Below are 15,382 nucleotides of genomic sequence, written 5' to 3'. Positions count from 1 at the left end.
CCTTTTTTCCTGCTGATGATACCTCTGCTTAAGTAACTGAACATAATGTTAGCTTTCTCTGTTGCTTTATTATATTTACTGGCTATGTTCAGGTCACCTGGAATTATTACTCCACGATCTCTTTCTTGTTTAACAGTTTCGAATTGCTGTCATTCTAAATAATAGACAGCTAGTGGAATTTTGTTCACAATTTTATGCTTCTTTACATTGAAACTCATTTTCCAAACTCTTGACTACTTTTCCAGTGGCTAACTTTAGGTCAGCTCTTTGACTCTGAATATTGCAGTGAGCCGGCTAACCCAAGTCGTCCCAGTTATGTCCCTGCACTTCCCCTAACTTATCCATCTAAATTCTAGCCACCTAACTTATTAGCCGGCTGGAATTTAGCCAGATAAGGGCTTAAAATAGCCGGGTAAGCCATTTGGATGGATAACTATTACGTTATCTATCTGAATGGCTTTTGAGTACGGACCTCCCAATGACTAATGAACAGGAGGTGGGCCTTTTCCAACAGAAAAGAGGCTCTGGAACAAGGGGTCATGGAATGAGGGGAGAATGGAAATGCTTCTTCATGGAAAGGGTGATGGCTGCACGGAGGAGGTACAGTACTGAAATTCAATAAAGCACGGGACGAGCAGAGAGGAAGGAATGGAAAGCTGAACAACTGGCTGCATGGTCTTAGCCATCATGTTGCATGTTATATATTTCTATAAGACACAGTGGGAGAGAGAGAGAGAGAGAAAACGGGAGAGACTGAGGTTCTTAGTCCAATTATTTGACCATGACCTTGAAAAAATAGTTACAGGCTGCAACTCTTCCAAGAAGAGCAAAGAACACTTCTGAGATTCAAGACATTTTATGGTGAAATCTGGTATTTATTTTATTTAAAAAGATTTATAGCCTGCTCACTCCAGAGTTCGTGGCGAGGTAGAAAAATAAACACGCATAAAATCACTGAATACAAAAACAGCTAAAACATGGCACCGGCATGCATTTGTGTAAATATGTGGTTTATTCTGGGGTAATTGCTCAAATCCAAATACCTCTGGGAGGTTTCTGCCCTATGGAAGGGGATAGGCTATAGCACGCACCCTTAGAAAAACCTTTTTAAATAAGCAACTTGTCCTGCTGAACACAAATCCCAGCTAGAAAACTCCTTTAACACCCCCAATCAAAGAAAGGGTGGTTGGCAAAGAGAGTTCTTGCCACAGACCTGCCGGAAGACAGCATCCTAACGAAGGCACAGATTGCAGAGAATCAGTCCTAAAACATCCTGCATGAGGTAGGGGGCTTTGGGGAGAGGCTCCAGCCTCAGGATGAGAGCAGGTAAACAGCAAAAACGGTTTGAAGATGCTTTCAACTCGTATTTTTTCTCTGCTACAAGTTGGAGCAAGACAAAGAACTGGCACTAATTATAGGAGAATTTGATGAATATAAACTGTATTATGAAAGCAGAACATTGGAAATGTGTGTGTTTGTCAGAGGGGTGGCTGCGTGCTTTTACAGTAAGCTGGAGGGGTGACACATTGGCAGCACTCTACCTTTCTCACTTACCGTGAGTGATCACAATTTTGAGCAGCTAACAGAACTGATTGCTTTCTGTCAAAGTCATTATTTTTGATTACTTTTGTTTAGTCTTCCAGAAGGAAACAGAATAGCCAACTCGTTCGTTCTTTCTGAAAGGGGGACCGAACCGGCAGCAGGGACATGCGTGTTAGAAGGGCACTCTGTGGTACTGCCCACTGATAGCAGAACTTTAGAAAACCTCTCCATGGGGCCTGGCTGCTTCTGACTTCCAGCATCACACATCCGCTTCCTCCTGCCTCCCTCCTGGTAGGATGCTAAAACATGGTTACGGCACTGGAATCCAGCGAGGGCAGTGACTCTAGAACCCACAGTCAGACCCTACAGAGGTTTTAACTGCTGCATGCTAGATTTCTTAGAAATCAGTTTTTAGTTTAAGGTATTACTGGGCAGTCCTCGGCTTATACGCTTATAAAGGACAGTCAGATGCAATATTTTTTAAACGAGGCATGTAAATATTTATTTGTAGAGTTTTATATACCGTTATTCGGTAGAGCCATCATAACAGTTTACAAAATATGCAAATTATCATACAATCAAATGGAGTTAACATAGTAGTTGGGGACAGTAGAGTTTTGTGAACGGTAAACATTTTTCTTAGTAGTTGAATAACAGAATAGTGAGGAGAACATTTTCAAAGAACTTAACGAATCAAGTGAGAGAGCAGGGAGGGGTGAAAAAGGAGGGTACATCAGGAGAGCATGAAGAGGAGGATTATGCTTGCGAGTTCTGTTGAGGGCTGGGATGATCAGGTGTCAGATAGTTAGAACAGAGTTTGTGGAATAAAATATGAAGAGCTCCTGTTAACAACCAATACATGTTCTTCTTAGCTTTGAAAAGAGCCTTTAGACAATCTAGCATGTTTGTCAGAAGCAGAGTGCCAGCAGTAATTTTATTCTTATTTATAAATGTGCTGCAATGATATATCCCCCAGAGTGTGAAAAAAAACTAAAAAAAAGTACTGACTAGTTGTTGTGCTTTTTAGATAAGTCCATCTAGTTACTTAACGCTGTAGGAGAATTTCCCCTCCCAGCAGGGAGCACACGCTCACTCACAGCGAGGACCGGACTATTTTCTTACCTCCGTTTTTGCCAATGGTTCGGAAGCACTTCCAGAAGGTGCGCAGGAAGGACGTCCGATTGTGTGGGGTGGCCTGGATGAAGCTAATCTCTCGGAACAGGATGTGAGTTCCCTGATGCACTCTTGTAAAGCTGACAAAAAAAAAAAGAGAGAAAGGACCCTATCAGGCACCAGCCAAGGGAATAAGAACCTGAACTTAAAGCTGCTTTATCTCCCTGGTCCTCATCCTCGTCCAAGCTCTGCCAAAGATACTCTCTCTGCAGGTTATATCTATCATGGCTCTTTTCATTTGGTATGGAAACACCTACGGACTTTTCAGCAGGAAAAATCAGGATGCACACAGAGGACCACAGAAGAGATGGAGACTTCAAGGAACAATGTGGGCTTAGGAACTCCCAGCAGCAGCACAATGGCAATGAATATTCATTATTTGATGGGTGATCTCTTACTCCACACCTCTGCTTTGTGCCTAATAGATATTCATTGCAAGACAAGAACTCCAAGTCTACCCAGACACTTGGGCGCTCTGTGAGGCATCCACTAATATGGTGAGCTACTGGGAACGTAGGTTGTGAGAACTTTGACCTCTTGCTCATTCACAGCACTTTCTCTGTTCTACTGCACTCTTACCCCTAGGCTGGACCATAGGTTAAACATAAAACTCCATTCTCAGACAGCTGTCGACGTGCTTTGCAGTGACACCAGTGACGACTCTTGTAAGAGGAGTTTGCTTTGCTGGACATCTTCTTTCTTACGTTGTAAAAAAGGCTAATGGCAATTCTGGTCGTTTATGCTGAGCCTGTGACCTGCTGAGACTCCTAGGCTGCACGCAGCACATGCTTGTAACTATCCCCCCTCAGGCAACATGGTAGTCTTACTTAATATAGTTTTAAAAAAAAGTCTGTAATGGCGCCAACATTTTATCAACTTTTCAGCATAGTTTTAAATCTCTGGGGCAGAATGAGGCCCGCAAGTCTTATGGTACCACAGAGATCAATGATGAACTGGACGGGAACAAAGAGCCTTGCTGATGTCATCATGCCGTAATTATTAGTGCCCTATTGCCAAGATCAGAACGGACCTGTCTGTATCTATAACTCAATATAAGGCAAAGAAAATGCCTAGACCTCTTAATTACACCCCCCTCCCCATAAGTGCTCATTGCTGCAGGAGTTAAAAGAAGAGGAACGGTTAGTGAGGAAAAGTTCCATCAGTAAAGCACAAGTGGTCATTTAAGCCTTTCAAATGAGGAAGTGTATAAGCAATTGCTAATGTCTGCAGAAAAGCTACATATTTTGGAGCAGCAGCTGATAAAGCATTAAAAATGAGTGTATATGCTTGAACCTGATAACTGAGCCCAGCAAAAGGACAGAAGCTGATGTGATCTTATGGGGTATTCCTGTTCTCATAGAAGACTGAGCAGCTGCCTAGCTGAAATACAGATATTTTATCCACTAACAAAACAAAAGGTTTCCTATCTCTTCTTTGTCTTCTGGAGTAAGAATTTGCTCTTTCCACGAGTTCTCATCCTATTAACGCTCACCCTGGTCTGCAACATGGGCCGAGTAGTGCTTGTGGCCTAGCACACCAAGAACCTGTGCAAGCTCACGGTGCTCACTGTTCGCTCACCCCTATTTCCAGCCCCAAACCGAGACTCAATAAGGTTCACGGGTGAGTGGGCCCGAGCTAGGTGCGCGGCAAGTAAGGTTGCAGCCAAGCAGGTCAAGTCCAGGGTCAGAAAGCAGGACCAAAGTTTTGTGACAAGGAGATGGACGGCCTTCAAGCTACTGGGAATGTTTTCTTGCCCCCAGTAACTTATTTCACTGGCCCTCCAACCAGTCTGGTTCTTGGGGGAGGGGAGGGGAGGGGCATGGTTTTGGAAGGTATACCTGCGGTTGTTTTCCCTAGGGAGAAGGTCTTTTTCTGAGTTTTCAGGTGCCTCTCAACTGAACTGTCCACATTTCAAAGCCCACTGCAACCAAATCTCACATTACCACACATTAGCCTTTCTACTTCTTTTATTTATTTATTTATAGATATTCGATAGGCTGCCTTTTTCCACAAGCAGCCTCGAGGCAGAACAAAATAAGCTTTAACTAACAGTTGCAGTACATTGGTTGCAGGTCATTAATCACAGTTGCATCGTATTTACAATGGCCAGCATAACTTACAGCCCTTACCTGACGGTTCAGGAAGATGGAGTGTCTCTGCCAGGGGACTCGAAGGGAAGGTGTGGCCAAAGAGCTACGCCTAGATTTTTTTCTTCAAAAGTAAGGTAGCATGGCTTCGGGCGTAAGGGTAGCAGTAGCTTGTTCCAGATCTTTGGAGCATAACAACTGAAGGCACAGGATAAGACTCGCCAAAGCTCGAGGAAGGAAGGAGAGAAGAACCAGTTGGACAAATCAGAGTTCCCTAGTGGGAATGTAGGGGGAAAAGAAATTGGGAGAGACACTCAGGGGCTTATTTATTCATGCAATTGTACAGAAAAAAAAAAAAAAGAGGGTTTTGAAATGTAATCTGCCAGTGTGTCCTGTATAGGATAGGAATACATCCTATGCACACATGGGATGGTCGCCCTGATTCTTACTGCTATAAGAGGAAATAGAACAGGAATGGACAATAAGGATAATTCCTTTTCTACTACATTCACCAGCAGTCAGAATGTATGGGTCGTACCTAAGGTTTCTGTTTTAAGGTTTTAATCAATCAAGTCTTCTGATGCAAAAAAATGGAGCTGGGGTTTATCAGATAAATATATGAAAAAAAAAAACCCCCCCACTGCCTCCCTCCCCAGCACTCTCTCAACTCCCTGTACCTGTCTTAGTTCTGCCTTTTCCATGCTGGCAGCTCCTCAATTGAACGCATTCTTATCGGCCAAATAGCCTCCCATCAGCTCCGCTCTTCAGCTGTTTCAGATGTCAGAGTGTGGGGTAAGGAGAGGTGTTTGAAGGAGTAGTGGAGATGAGGGAAGATTATTGAGAATGGGCTGGGGGAAGAGAGAGTAGAAGGGACAAGAGGGTGGGGTGGAAAATCCCAAAACACTCCAGATTTTATATATCTGTATTAAACTCTAAAACAGCTAAAAAGTAAAACCCTGAAATTTTGTAAATGATAAACACATAAAAACAGAAGCCCTAGATGTAATGTAGTACTACCTGAAATGATAGTGTGGTGGCAGGTACGTGCACCCTTGCTGTTGCGGCGTAGATGATGCATCCTCGAGAACAGACCTCCAAGACCTACGCCGGTAGCAGGCGACAGTCTGGAGCTTCGCCTTTACCAGCCACCTCCCCCACAGGTTGGGCCCTTGGGTTCTGGTGGCCGGCAGGACTTAGGTGGCTCCCTAGGGCGATGAAGATAACAGAAGTCCAAAAGCACACCAGGGTCAGGGCAGGCTGCAGACTAACAAAGACAGGCCAAGGTCGGAGCAGGCTGCTAGAAGAGTGGTCAGATCTAGGTGCAGACAATTGGAGTCAGGTCCAGGCAAGGGGTCAAGATCAAAAGAATCAGGCTAAGGGTGAACGAAGACACACTGAAGACAATGGACAAGATGAATAGGATGAGATTAGCTGGACAAAGAAAGCTGAAGAAGGCAAGGCTGGAAGGCAAGGTTGGAGAAGGCAAGGCTGGATGAGGCAAGGCTCTAGAAGACGAGGTAAGGCTGGATGAGGCAAGGAATCAGGAATGCCAGGCAACATGCACTAAAAGACAGAAGACCCATTGCTGAGGCGAGATAGGGAGCACGGCTGGGGGTTACATACCCAGCCATGTGATGTTATCAAGGCATGCCGGCGGGTCTGTTTCCCGCATGCCTAGGAGGCCCCAGGATCTGGCGAGGTTCGCAGCACAGTGGCGGCATCCTTGCCACTGAAGACAGGACCGGCGGCGTCTGGGGGTGAGTGAGGCTGGACACGGTAACATTCCGCAGCCAGCCAAATGGAACAGATGGAATTCATAGCATCTTTAAGAACTAGTTAAATAGAATCCCATGTCACTACTCTGCATCGCTTTCTAAACCCTCTCCATATGAGAAGGAGAAACTGCTCTTATAAAGTGTACTCTGGAGTTTTATGGGCCTTCTTGTATAAAGCAGTGATACAAGGTCTGATCAATCCATCTTGAGAGAGATCTTAGAAGCTGCTAATCATTTCTTCCCAGTTCTTGAAAAGTTTTACTTGGAAAAGATAAAGTTTAAGTGCCCTCTTGAGATCCAGAGAGTCAAGTTTGCCTTTTTAGGATTAGGGTGACAAATGTAGACAAAATATGGTGCTGGTTAACGTGAAACTAAAAATTAATCTCTGGAATAAAACTTGGAACAGTTGTTAACGCTACCAAGAAATTCCAGGCCTCCGGGACATTACTTACAGCTTTGCAGCTTGTACAAATGGTTCCAAGATGATGCCTGCAGGGCCCTGGCACAGTCTAACCAGGGCTCAAAGCTGCTATTTTCATTTCTTGAAGAACCGAAACCCCAGCTTCATAGGAGCTACTGCTGGGAAGGTTGTTTCGTGCCCGTGACCAGAAGAAGCCTGGGCAGCACTGCAGCCGAGGAAGAGGAAGTGACAGAGGATGTGCTTTGATGCAGCCAATGTGGCTACTGGCCACAATTCCACTCCCAAAGCAGTAGCAACCCACAGGTTCAGACTGCTGGGAAGTACAACAGAATAGCGTATTGTCTCAGATAGGTCATGTGATGTATGTAAGAACAGGAAAAATAAGTGCCCTTGTTAAGTTTAAAGCCAAGACATTACAATTAATGAGAATCATCATATCTTCATGCTCCCACATTGGAGTCCATGCAACCAGATTCCAAGGGAGAGACCAGGAAGTGAGGGTATTGGTGACTCTTTTGCACTGAGAAGCCCTGGAATAGGGGGAGTTTGTGGCTTTATAACACAGGGCAAACCCTAGCCTGGGAGAGGCTTATGGTTCTATAACAAAAGGGAGAGCTGGCAGCTCTGTGGGTATTACTAGCCTTTTGATATAGGCATTGAGAGATTGATGCTCACTACGTGCACAGAGATCTTTCACTCAGTAGTGGTAAGGAATTCTGCCTCATGTTAGAAGTATTTTCAGAGAAGACAGCACTCAAGAGAGCTTCTATATTTGTGAAAATTTTACATTGGCGCTGCAGTGGTTCAAAACTATTCATCATAAATTTGGGGCAAAATGCTTCCACCAAGCAGTTTTAAGACCTGGTACACACTAGTAAAACCCAGTAAAATCACCAGTACACCTCAGAGGCAATATCGTACACTGCCATGCAGGAGACCTGAGTTCAATGCCTGATACTGGGATCAGCTGGGACTGGGAATGCTACAGAGACAGTGTTCACATCCCTAAAGAAGAAGGCATCACAGTCATTGCTGAGTGGGCACAGTCAGGGTGCCTGCATAAAGGGTTCCCAGCACAACCATGGTCTATTACCCCGCCCTGGACTAGGTGGGAGGGGAAGAGGAAGAAAAATCCCAGGAAGTTACAAATAAAAAGTCATGACGCTATAGCCCAGTGGAGGCCAGTCCATCTCACTGGGAACCCAAAGGAGCAGAAGTAAACTGCTGTGCATGTAACTCTCTCATGGGTGCAGGGGAACCAGCTGGATATCTGTGTCTCAAAGCTGAGGGCGTAAACGGTTCAGTCTCCACCCGGGAAGAGGTAAAGCACAGGACAAACCCTGCTTCATATCACTCTTGCAACCCAAGTATCTGAGAGGACGTCTCTCTCAGCTCCTTGACTGGGTCCATATCACTTGGTCAATCTCTAGGGATGGGAAGAGTAATAAGCAAGGATTATGCACAAGAAGACAGCGCTGTACACTGCTCCTACCCAGAAGGGCAGCAGCTGTCAAAGGGCTCCTTGTTTTGTCCTGTGTTGGGCATCCAGCCAGAGCTAAGAAAAGGTCAAGCACACACACCATAAAATGTCCCAGCACACCATGGGGACCCTGCACTGCAAAGCCTTCTCCTGTTATTCTCTTTTGATTGCGAGAAACTCATCTGTAAGATCTCAACCACAGATATCACTTGTAAGGAGAAGCCTTAAGGTCTTAAAGCAAACCCTGTCTGAGATACAGGCAGTTGCCCCCACTGAAAGGTCAGGGGCAAGGTTTCAAATGGTCTCTACTACAGAAGCTGTCATATTAATTTCTCACACTCAACTGATTTCTTGTGTTTTGGACCCATTCCCTTTGTAGTTGGTGAGAACTAGCAAGGTGTCTTTGGTTAAAAAAGAGTGACTAGGATCATCAGTGCTTCTTTGGTTTAAAGGGTGTTTCCAGGCCCAGTGCTAAAGCAACCTTAGCTGGACGTCCATCACCCTTCAGGTTATCGCCTAATATCAAATCTCCCCTATTTAGTGAAACTGCTTGAGCGAGCAGTATTACTGCAATTACAGGAGTTTTGAGAGGACAACTGTGTCCTTGACCCATTTCACTGTGGATTTTGTAGGGGGCAAAGCTCAGAGACTTTAGATTTCCTGCAATGGGAGTGAGAGAGAGAGAGAAAGAGTTATATTGATGATCCTGATACCTTCAATCATGCAATCTTGCTGAATTGACTGAAAGCCTCGGGTCTCAGTGCAACTGTTTTGCAGTGGTTTGAGTCATAGCTGTTAGGTAGATTACAATAGCGCTGTATAGGGAAGACCTTCTCTTCCTGGAGACCTCTTGCATGGTTCGGCTTTATCTGCTATATTGATTAATATCTACCTCCAGCCATTGGGAAAGTACAGATTTTAGGCAGATGACATCCTCCTGCTGCTCCTGTCTTTGCAGCCCAATACTGAACGAGCTTTACTTATCATAACCTCGGATAAAACTGGGAATGTTACATCATCTAACTTTATCTGCAAGTGAATAATGAATAATAAATTCACTTTTAATCTGAAAACAAGCCAAAACCAGAAGCTATTTAGATTAGCTGAAATTCAGCCCTTAAAAAGACCCTGCAGAGAAAGTTGGATGATATAACATTCTCACTTTTATCTGAGATTAGGCATTTGGATATAATAATTGACACCAAACTCATGAAGAAGAACTAGATTAGAGCTGCAGCTAAATCTGCTTTTTACAAGCTCCAGTTGGTTAGGAGACTAAAATAGATGATCTCCAAACAGTATCATAGTCATTGGTATTATCTACTATTGACTGGTGTAATTAGGTCTACCTGGGTCTTCCCACTCTCTTACTGCAAGTTTTGCAACTAAATACAGAATGCTGCTGCTTGCACCATAACAGGCAATTCGATTATCCCGAAATTGCAGAGTCCTCATTGGCTTTCCAATGGATGAAGAATAATAAGTTCCTTATCTTGGTCTAACAGTCAGTAAAAGATGAGGGCCCTAAGTATTTGAAAGCGGTTCTGGAGAGCTATGCTACCTTTCATCTATTATGGTCCCTTCGCCAAAGGTAGTCCATTTAATGAAAGCGTCTCGCCCAGCAATCTGGAATTCCCTACTGCTTCAGCTTTGTGAGTAGGTAGATTATTTCATTTTTCAGAAGACGATAAAGGCTTATTACTTTATGCAGGCATTTCGTTTTCACATCTGATATGATATGTGAACGCATGGTTTGTGGAAGTCCGGACCAGATTCTTGTAGTTGCTTAGATTATTCATTTTTCCGTTGTTATTTATTTGCATTTACCAGATGTTTTATCATGTTTTGTTTTATGTGGATTTGAATTCTATGTTTATTTAATTGTACTCCGCCAAGAACAAGGTTAGATGGATATGCAAAATAAACATTTTTAAAATAAATAATAAGAGCCCCCTCTATATCAAAAGAATGAAAACTTAGCAAAAGATTACAAAAAAGGAAGGATTTACAAATATTATGTAAACTAGTAGAAGAGTATGCTTCCAGTGTAACAAAGTAAGCACATTTTATAGTTGTCTTGTGTTTTAAGTGCTGGTTTATATTCTGTAATCTGTTGTGGGCAATACATGCTCCTAAATAAATAAATTCAGGATGACCCTGCTCTTTTAGCACATCTTTTGGGTTCTCTCCCTGGAAGGATCTGGCTGGAGTGCTGGAGGCCTTCTTACAAAATTTCAGTGAAATTCATCCAAGGAGAGAACCCCCAATATATGCATAAAAATGCAAGGGCAGATGTGGCAACAGCAACTGGTGGTCTGTACTGATAAAATGCACCTAAAAAGAAACATCAGGACACCATGATCCTGCTTTTTAAAACTTTCTCGACCCATGGAACCAACTCCAACAGTATCTTCTTAAATAAATGGTGCCCTTAAATCTGCACTATAATGAGTACTTATCTGAAAGTCGGCCAGGGTGATATACTTATCCCATAAAATGCAGGAATGGCAAGACAGAATTACTTTTTTTTTTTAACCAGAATTATTTTCTCTTTAATTTTGAGGGACAATACACAGAGAAACTACGCTTTGTCCCTAGCAACACACTGCCCTCCTGAAGGGCTTCACAAGGGACGATGCCATTCATGGAAAAATACCACTCCTACAGCTTTTGTTCTGCACCATTAACCTGATACACCATGCAACTTTTATTCCTAGAGGCTTAGTTTTGATTTATTTGGAAAGAAATCATTTATCCCTGGAGCTTATTTAATTTATTGGGATATAAATCCTTAATTCCAAGAGTTATTCTAAGCAGATGAAAACTAAGAAGTCCATTTTCAGCTGCTGTGCGGCTCGGCTACTTAGCCAGATAACTTTTTCCAGCTAACTTGCAGGATATATTGAGAAATGCAGTTGCACTGCTAAATATACCCAGCTATCTTAAAGATAACTGACTAAGTTTATTTGTCTATCTTTAGGACAGATCTGTGGCCCAACCAGAGTCAGCAGGATAAGTTATCTGGTTAATGCTGAATATCGGTTGTGATCCCTTGTTGCTGTGGCGGTTGATGCTGCCTCTTAGGTGAACGTAAGAGACCTATGCCAACAACTGGCGAATGTGCCCTGTAGCAAGTCAGGCTGGAGCTTCACCTATACTAGCCAACTCACCTGCAGGTTGAGCCCTTGGTTTCTGGCAGCCAGCAGGGCTTAGGTGGGTCCCCTAAGGCTGTCAGGTGACCAAGAATCCATGCCAAGGTCAGGACAGGCAACAGACTAGAGGAGCTGGGGCAGGCCAAGGTCGGGGCAGGCTGCAGACAAGCGTGGTCAGGTCCAAAGCTAAAAGTCAGATCCAGGCAGCAGGCAAAGAAGGTCAGGAACGAAGCAAGAGGTCAATACCAGGATATCAGGCCAAGGATGGACGAAGACATACAGAACACAATGGAACAAAGGGGTGAGGCTGGATGACACAAGGCTTGAAAAGGCAAGCTGGACGAGGAAGCCAGACAGGAATACAACAAGCACCAGGAATGCAGGAGCAACACAGACTGCAGAAATGCAGGAGACGTCTTGCATCTGGGGCAGCCTTACATAGGGAAGTAGCACTGATGTCAACATAGGGTGCCGCTGTCCCTGTGCGTGAATAAGGAAGGTTGGCAGGAGCGGCCGGCATTTCAATGAAGGCTGGATGCTGGGCGTGGAAGGAGGCCGGCTGCGTCAGGGGTGACAGAGGTAGCTTGTGGGGCCGTCCCGCAAGCCGTCGGATGCAACATCAGCGTTAGCCAGATAAGTTATTCGGTTAACGACACTCCTGCCTGGAACACCTCCCACTCGCCCCCGGAATGCCCTCCACTTATCCGGCTAGAATTTAGCTGGATAAGTCACTGAATATGCCAGTTTTGCCATTTAGATGGATAACGTTTAAGTTATCTGTCTAAACAGCTTTTGAATATCAACCTCTTTATGACTAGAAATTTCAGGGAAAGCAGAACTGCAAATAAAGAAAAATAAAAAAATGATGATTAAATTTTTGAATAAATCAAAATTCCTGGCAATTGATAAGAGAGGGAGAAACCGTGGTGGAATCTTTAAAAAGCCGGAGGACTTTAAATGAACGATCAGCTGGAAGATCCTGTGCAGAGGGCCCGTCCCTCAGGGTTCTATCAGCTGATGCCCAATCTCGGAGGGAACGCACTGATGCGCAGGGCACTTCTCGGAGCGCTCTGAGTACTGAGGCATGTCTTGCGTGACGAGCTTCCCACCTCTCTTATATGAAGGGCAGACATCAGAGTCCTGAGGAACTGCCCAATTCTACTCTTATAGGGAGGATCTTTCTTCCAGAGTCCCATATGCTGATCCAGCTCAGCTCTCTGAGGGTTTTGTGTGTGTGGAGAGGTTTCCTGATCCTGCACTTGTGTGGAAAGTATTTCTCTGAGAGTTGTGTCTTGAGTCTTCTTTAGCATGAACAGCAGTTTGCTGAGGGTTGCCATATTGGGTCAGACCAAGGGTCCATCAACTGTCTCCAACAGCGGCCAAGTCAGGTTGCATGTACCTGCCAAGTACCCAGACATTAAGCTGATCCCATGCTACTGATGCCAGTAACAGCAGTGGCTATTCCCCAAGTCAGCTTGATTAATAGCACTTTCTGGACTTCTCAAGGTCCTGCCTGCAGAGGAACCTCCGAGTCCTGCTCTTGCATGAAGATTAGTTCTCCGAGGCTTCTGAGAGCTGGAAGAACGTCCTGATGCCTCGGTCTTCTAAGGAGGCCACTTCTCTGAGGGCTCGGTCTGCTGAAGAGCTGCCTTAACCCTACTCCACCCTGGAGGGCAGCTGGACAGGAAAGGGCTACAGTGCCGTGAATAGCGGGGACGCTGAGAGTTAACAAAATCAGTTGTGCAGCTAAGTTAGGCCCTTTATTACCCAGAACGCTTTTATCTGTGTCCAGAGACCCTTGGGTTTTCTTCTGCTGAGTTGGTAATTTAACACTTTCTCCTTTTCTATTCAAAGCCTGTAGTGACCTTGCTATGGTGAATTATTAGGCCAGTATATAAAAAAAAGGGAACGAGAAATAACAGAGGTCTTTTGATGAGAGCAGTGCACCACAGCTTAGTGTAACTCAAGCTTGTCATTCTTCTCCAGTACCTCTAAGGACTCTCCCCCTGCTGAGCAAGGCTCTATTAAAGACAACAGCAGTTTGAAAAGGCTAAGCAAGCTGATATGGCTATAATAGCCCACATACAGGGTGTCTCTCGCTCTTTTTTTTTTTTACTCCCAGAGAAAGCTTGGTCAAAGTTATGAGCTGGGAAATCCAGTGTTCAGGTGGGGGAGGATAATCACGGAGGGTGTAGCCATGTGGAAATTCTTCAGGGGGCTGGGGGGGGGGGGGTATTGAGCCCACATGAGAAGGGGAGGCAGCAGTGCGGTGTGCATGCTGATCAGCTGAGATACAGTTTGCAGCTAACCTTTCCCTCTGCACAGGCATGGGAGCTCCTCCTCCACTAAACCTGACCTCACAATCAAAGGGAAGCAAAGCCCAAAAGTCTGCCTTCTGGAGAGGTATAGCATGTTAACGAACTGGCAAGAAATACTCTTTATCAGAGTGATGTCATGCCTCCAAACTGTTCCGTCTGCATCGTGCTTCTTTCAGGATGGACAGAAAATGGATCTCACTCACGAGACACGCACAGGTACAGGGAACCTCTGGAGTTAGATAAACAACAAATAAGGTGCTGGATCCCTTCTGAGAGAGCAATCAAACATCTTCCTCATATCGTACCTGGGAGCATGAATGAGGAAACCTCTTCTGTCTGCTCTTTTATCACCCACTGGCATAATACAGACACTGCATTAAGACTAACATTTTCCTTCAGAATTTAAGAAAGTCTTGAAAATGAGCTACCAGGATTGGCGAGAATGTCAGAAATGACAGCATACATTGATTCCATTACCCCATGAAATCTGTGATGTCATCACATACACTGAAACCCATGACAGGGAGACAGCCTGGCTACAACAGAATTCTATTTCTGAAAAACAGCAGAGAATAGATCAAACCAATGAGATTCTCTGCTTCGAAGGTCAGTCTCTGTATGCCTTGCAGGGCTTTCAAGTTTTTAAAAATAGTTCTTTTTGAGAAAGGCAGATCATCTGCTGAAAAAGGGTCATGGTAGGTTTTTTTTTTGTTTTTTTTTAATAAATTGTTCCTTCATTTTGGGTTTTTCATTTTTATGAGTTGTATTTTATGAGATTTAGGGGGAAATATTCAGTCAATGGCCAGCTTGCAAAGTTAGCCGGATAAACTTTGTCTGGCTAACTTTAGGACTACTCTATGGTATGACTAAAGTTAGCTGGATAAGTTAGCAGACTAACTCTGAGTATCGGAAATAGCCAGATAACTTATCTAACTAACTGGTGAATAAAATGGAGAATGTTATAATGCCTCTGTATCGCTCCATGGTGAGACTGACCTGGAATACTATGGACAATTCTGGTCGCCGCATCTCAAAAAAGATATAGCTGAATTGGAGAAGGTACAGAGAAGGGCAACCAAAATGATAAAGGCCATAGAACGGCTTTCATATGAGAAAAAGCTAAATAAGTTAGGGCTGTTCAACTTGGAGAAGAGATGGGTGAGGAGGGATATGATAGAGGTCTATAAAATCATGATAAATATGAATCTGTTATTTACTCTTTCAAAGTGGATTGCCACTATTGGAAATAGAATACTGGGCTTGATGGACCTTTGGTCTGACCCAGTATGGCAAGTCAAAAAAAAAAAAAGATTATACAAGGACTAGTACACATCATGAAGTTAGCAAGAAGCACATTTAAAAGAAATCAGAGAAAATTATTTTTCACTCAGTGCACAAATAAGCTCTGGAATTTATTGTCAGAGGATGTGGTTA

General features: G+C 44.0%; 1 protein-coding gene across 1 annotated transcript in view; it reads right to left on the bottom strand.

Annotated features, from left to right (window-relative positions):
* The window catches only part of C17H11orf49 (chromosome 17 C11orf49 homolog), a 66,394-nt gene that overhangs the window by 31,209 nt on the left and 19,803 nt on the right, over nt 1–15,382 (bottom strand). Inside the window, exon 3 of the mRNA XM_029582588.1 lies at nt 2,665–2,795. Within this exon, the coding sequence (XP_029438448.1) occupies nt 2,665–2,795 (131 nt within the window). The remainder of the gene's footprint in view (nt 1–2,664; nt 2,796–15,382) is intronic.

This window comes from Rhinatrema bivittatum, chromosome 17 (genome assembly GCF_901001135.1).
Source record: "Rhinatrema bivittatum chromosome 17, aRhiBiv1.1, whole genome shotgun sequence".
Taxonomy (NCBI): domain Eukaryota; kingdom Metazoa; phylum Chordata; class Amphibia; order Gymnophiona; family Rhinatrematidae; genus Rhinatrema; species Rhinatrema bivittatum.
The sequence above is the reverse complement of the archived record's forward strand: the minus strand, read 5'-3'. Positions and strand labels throughout refer to the sequence as shown.